Here is a 6,183-nt window from a genome sequence, read left to right as displayed (position 1 = left end):
TGATATGTTTTCTTTTACTTTTTCCTGCTCTCATTTGCTAAATGAAAAAAGTTCCTATAAGATCTCATATAGGAATCAAGACATGCCACTGGATGNTTCCCAGGAGTGAAGAGGCACCCAGAGCACACTCTTATGATATATGTTCTGTCACTGTGACTTCTTCAGAACAACACACTCTAGCTTCCCTCTGACAAACTCTGTGTCTTGAACTCAATTCACTGGTGACCTGAGGCCATTTTAGTTTCTTGGTCCCAAAGGAGAAGATTCACAAAATCTTCCTTCATGAGGGTGATTGATAATACCCTGAATCATGCAAAGAACTGACTGTCCAGTCCACCTGGTCAAGGTCTTGTCCAGGCTCCAAGTTTAAAAGACAATAATCCTTTGCTTCANGTACTTATTAAATTAGGCAGTGCCCAACTCTTTTCTTCCCTGACCACTGAGAGGTAAATATTCAAGCAGATGGAAAACAGGGGAAGATAGCAAGGCCCCTTCATCATTATTAGTGGGAGGGGAGAGAGGCACTGAACACACAGAGCAACATCAGGATGGTAACCTTGNGGACAGAGGAAGATCAAAAGGAACTTGAGGGTAACAGCCTCTCCCAGTTCCTACCAATGAATGCCTTCTCTCAGTGTGGAGGTTGTCTCTGCCCTATAAATGCTGGCTGGCTCCTCACTCTCCACACATTGGGCTCCTGTTCACCAATCCTCCAAGTGACTCCCAGCCATGAAGACACTCGTTCTCCTCTCTGCCCTTGTCCTGCTGGCCTTCTATGTCCAGGCTGATCCTACCCAAGAGACTGATGAAGAGACTAAAACTGAGGATCAGCCAGGGGAAGAGGATCAGGGTGTGTCTGTCTCCTTTGAAGACCCAGAACGCTATGTTCTTCAAGTTTCAGGTGAATGTTGGTGCCCAGTGTGATTAGGCTTGGTGTCTCCTGAGGGAGGGTTAAAGATGAGCCCTGGTATTCTGTCAAGAGCAGTCTGGTTCAGGTAGTTTCCCCTTGATCCTCTAAGAACTTTCCTGTGTTATTCATAGAAGTAATAGTGAGAGTTAAACCTTTTTAAGGATTTTGATCTACAAATGTATTTGTGAGAAACCTTTAAAATAAAGAACATGTTGATAAGTCCTTTTATACCTGATTAATAATTTTGTTATAGAAGAAGAGTCTGTTTTGCTTAAAACAAAACAAAACAAAACGAAAAACCTTACCTAGGAACAAAATTCAAGTGTATGAATGTGTTGTGTCAGGAAAACACAAAAAGTGTGAAGAAATGTGTTGTGGGTGTCATGGCCTGTATGTGATCAACACTTGTTAAATGTCCTATTTTCATGGTGCTGGCTGTGATGTCACCAGTACAACAAACCTACTCTGTACTATGTACAGTACATCTTCATAGGTTGTTTACTACCACACACTGCTGGCCTCCTTACTTAATACCTTATATTTTGTTTGTGTCCTCAGGCCTAGGAAGGTCTCCGCAGTGCCCAAAGTGCCCAGTGTGCTTGAAGTGCCCACAGTGCCCANAGTGCCCGGGGTGCCCGAGGTGCAATTGCATGACAAAATGAAACTGCAATTGTCACCAAAGGTCCTAATAGACAGCATAGACAGCAGCTGAACATGGAATCCGGGTNCAGAAAACCATTTGCTCTTGGACCTCNAGATCTGTCAATACCCTTGTGTTTAGTTTTGACTGTTTCATTCTCCAATAAACTTCTTGCAGAAAAATTATCTGTGTTTATGTTTCCTTGATGTTTTCTATGTGGCTTAGACAGGAATCTTCTAAGCCATGCAGCAGAATCTTCAATGAATCCTTTGTAAAAGAACTCTTGGTTCCATTTTAGCAGTCATATCAACGATGAGCAGGAGGTTAGTTAGAGACAAGACATTCTGCTCTAGCTACTTCTCTGTCTTTCAAATCTCCTATCCTTTACATTAGACTCACACTCAAAAATTATTTACACATTTTCATGATCCATTTTTTTTTCAGTTAAAGGACATTATGTTCTTTCTTTACTATAGCAGTTGAAATCTCAGAGGCAATGAAGATGTTTGAGCAAGTAACTGTGAGGNAGGTCCCTGAGTCCTTGGGCATTTTCCAAGGAGTGGTACAGCTGTGCCATGGAGATTTCCCTGCAGTTTTGTGAGAGTTCTCCACACTGACTTCCTTAGTTCCTGTGCCAGCTTGCAATCCCACCAACAGTGCCTGAGGGTTCCCCTTTCCCTAGAACCTCACCCCCACTTGTGGACAATTGTTTTCTTGATCTTAGTCATTCTGACTAGGCATAGATGAAACCTCTGAGAACTTTCAATTTCCATTTCTCTGATAAGAATGTTGAACACTTTAAAATATACTTCTTGGTTACTTTTACTAATTCTTTGAAAGTTTCCAACAACTGGTTAGTCTATTTGGATAATNCTCATCACTGTGCAAGCTCTTCCCAGAAACACCCCCTTCCCTAAACACTCCAATTCATTTCCTTTTTAAAAGCCATTTGGACCAATTTCTGCCTCTCCATATGTTTTTTGAGATTTCCACTGGAACATGGTCCATTCACAAGGAGACACACTCATAAAGAACTGTCTCTCTCACCCAGCAGCTAATAATTGTCAATACCTCCACTATAATGGGTAGAGTTCTCGTATCTATCCCCCAGCTTCGTGCTGGAATTTGTGTGACTTGGGCTTGCACAGTACAGCCCTGTCATCTTGAACATTCCTAAACTTATTTCAATCATTTGTTTGTTTGTTTTTCAAAAATTCTCTTTTCAGATCCATATGTGATTTTTAATTGGGTTGTTTTAATAACTGTCTTATTTTATTTTCCTAGTTCTTTGTATATTTTGAGTACTAGCAGATATATAGCTTACAAAGGGTCTGTACCACACCATGAGCTTCGTCTTTACTGGATTGAGTGTTTCCTTTGCTATAGTGAAGGTTTTAATTTTATAAGGTCACAATGTCAGTTGTATGCCTAAATCCCAAGTGGTTAGCCATAGACACATGGATGTATGAGCAATGTTAAATAGACTCTTATAGTAACTTGTGTGACTATGTATGCCTTAAAATATGTGCATATATATGTGTATATATATGTATGTATGTATATATATATATATATGTAACAATTATCATTTAAGAATTGATAGTGCCTACCTGTTCATAAATATAATAATTTAGCACTGATGCACATGTTTTATCAAATGTTTGAAATCTTATAATTTTTTGTGGCACTAACTCCATAGTTTATAAGTCCTCCATCATTAACACTGTATTTTGGAAACCTTGAACTTTCTGTGTCTGCTATTTCCTTGCATAAATACTTGCCTTCTAAGTANTGTTNCTGAGTCAAGGCCTTTCTCTCCAAGCTTGGCTCTCATGAACCTTGTCCTTTTGACATAATCAGTAAGTGCACAGGAAGCAGGACAGCAGATGGTGCTACTGAGTCAGAGTCTGCAAAGTCACTTTGTTGACACTAAGGATAAATTTCCCCTGTTACTCTTGCTTTTCTGTCCTTCAGAATGGAATCTCCTTTCCATCCTTAGCCAAGACACATATTTTATTTCAATCTCCACAGCTGATCCTAGCCTCATACCACTAACCTTGAGCAAGACTAATTGGTACACTCAGCATGCCAACTTTTTCCCTCTGGTTAAAAGACATTCAGACCACACTCTGCTGTAGTACTGGGCCACAGGATTTTGGCCATAGACTTCAGTTCTTTCTTTTCTCACTTACCTTGTATACACACACCAACATTTCTTCTTTAGTTTCTAATTTTTATTGAAATAATTATTTTTCATGCAATATTTTCTGATCATGTTTTCCCCTCTCCCATCTCCTCCCAAATACTCCTTACCTTCCATCCCATTGCATTCTCTCTCTCTCTCTCTCTCTCTCTCTCTCTCTCTCTCTCTCTCTCTCTCTCTCTCTCATTATCTCTCTCTCTCTCTCTTCCCTGCCCCCAACTGGCAGGTAAATAAAACAAACAATAGCAAAACAAGCAAACAAAAACTAAGAAAGGGCATGAGATACTCATACACACACACACACACACACACACACACACACACAAAACCCATAAACCCCCCAACATTGAAAAGCATAATATACAAGCAGTAGAATAGTAAGGTTAAAGAAAAACATGCCAAGTCTGGTGATGGTGGCACACACCTTTCATCCCAGCAATTGAGAATTGGATGCTGTTAAGTTTTAGGCTAACTCACTTAGTGGACAAAGTGAGTTCCAGGACAGTCAGAGCTCCAAAGAAAAACCCTGTTTCATACTCCCTTTTATTTATTTGCCCAAACAAGGTAATACAAAACAGAAAAATATCTCCAAAANCACCTTTGAGTTATTTTATATCAACATTTCTTAAAGAGAGTTTTCTTTGCTCAACTTTCACAGGACATTTGGGTTACTGGTGGTGATAATAAGTATTATTTTACCTATATACCTATTTCTAGAGTGTACACAAANGCCGGGTTCCACTGATTTCACATCAAACCCCAGAAGATGGAATTTGCAGATATACTTTAAGGGGATGCTATTATACCCAAAGGAAGGAATTAAGAGAGATATCCAGAGAGACTGTGAGACCAAAAGGAGAGAGTTTGCAGATACCCCCTAAAGAGAGGCCCAGAAGCCCTGTAGGAGCAGCAGCAGCCCTCAGTTCTGGACTCCCAATGAGTCTTGTTCCTGTCTCCACAATATCTTTTCTTGATATCTCTCACAAATATTTCTTTTCTCCTTGTCTCTCATTCTACTTTTAATTCAACAAATGGACAAACATCTATTTCCGTTGTTACTGCAGGTATTTCCTACTTATTTCCTTATAATTAGAATGCCTGGAGAAACACACATGTATGTAATTTTTTAAGTGTTATTTTTGAAAATTGAGATTAGTCTAATACATATTTAAAAATTTTAACACACAACTTCTTTGTCACTAAAGGCCTTTTCTTTCTCCATCATGTGAACCTCTTGCTCAACATCTCCTGTGAGTAGCAGAGGCTGAGTGTAGGGGAAATAGAAAATTGATCTCCAGCAAGCTTGTTGCTTATTTTTAGGATCAGAGGTCATGGCCTATGGACACAAACTTTTGTGCTTCCATGTCATGTACAGTCCTGAACCACAAGATGGGCCTCAGTTTCAACAGTTTTGTTCCTTTTTAAAACTGTCTGCATTCCAGAATCTTTGATGAACCAATTGTTCCTGTCCTTGTTTTGTGCCACAAAGCAGGGTGGAAGTCAANAGAATCCCAGCCACCATNTCCTGGACAGACTNTGTCCATTTAAAAAGTAATGCTCATATATGCAAATTATAATTTACAATNCTTGATAACTAGCTTCACTTCAACTCTTTATAGATAAAAGAGTCAGTCTCAAAGGCAGGGATGTGTCAAGCATATAATCATATTAGGTGATCAGTCACCTGTTGGACTCTTGGCACGGGGCACAAATATCGCCTAACTGAGAATAGTTACTTCTTGAAATGCTAAACAGTTCACAAAGAATGCTAACTAGTGGTTGAGAACATGGGACTAGGTAGGAGTCGTTGAATAATCTCAATCCAATGACTTTAAATATGATGAAAACTCNCCAAGTTTCTACTGAAACTCAAATAGAAAACTGCTTTAAAAAAGACTTTCCTATCCAGAGTCTTAAGAGACCTCTGCATTCAGTTAGCCTTCACTCTGAACATCTGAGCTCATGCTCCCTCATCCTGCAGGAGAAGTTCACCCTCTTCTCTATGATTTTCCTGTTAGTTCTCAGGGCCTCAGGATGCAGCTGTCTGAGAAAAACCTGAGGCATCTCTAGACCAGGAATATCTTGGGTAGNGAACCATAACATGATCAAAGAACAGGTGAATGGCCACAGGCCATTAAGATTTGATAGCTAGAGATAAGGGATTAGATACATAAAACATTCTGGAAAGACACACACGCGCGCGCACACACACACACACACACGCACACACACACACACACACACAGAGAGAGAGAGAGAGAGAGAGAGAGAGAGATTTTATATAAATATGCATGTGTCTGGTTTCAGATCCTGAGACAAGTGACTGAGATTCATATTTTACATATCAAAGTAGACATTGCCTTCAGATTTACCCAGAGTTCTTCAGTTCCTACCTGACATACCCTGTCCCCAACCTTGAATTTTCCAGTC

The 6,183-nt window shown here is 39.8% G+C and overlaps 1 protein-coding gene across 1 annotated transcript; it reads left to right on the top strand.

The window, feature by feature from the left end:
• The first annotated feature begins 691 nt into the window (after positions 1-691).
• LOC110300489 (alpha-defensin-related sequence 2-like) lies at positions 692-1,731 on the top strand. The gene is made up of 2 exons (XM_021170677.1): positions 692-901; positions 1,469-1,731. The coding sequence occupies exons 1-2, from the start codon at positions 730-732 to the stop codon at positions 1,570-1,572; spliced, it is 276 nt and encodes a 91-aa protein (XP_021026336.1). The 5' UTR covers positions 692-729; the 3' UTR covers positions 1,573-1,731.
• The last annotated feature ends 4,452 nt before the right edge of the window (positions 1,732-6,183 follow it).

Source organism: Mus caroli, chromosome 8 (assembly GCF_900094665.2).
Source record: "Mus caroli chromosome 8, CAROLI_EIJ_v1.1, whole genome shotgun sequence".
In the NCBI taxonomy this organism is placed as follows: Eukaryota; Metazoa; Chordata; class Mammalia; order Rodentia; family Muridae; genus Mus; species Mus caroli.
The sequence above is the reverse complement of the archived record's forward strand: the minus strand, read 5'-3'. Positions and strand labels throughout refer to the sequence as shown.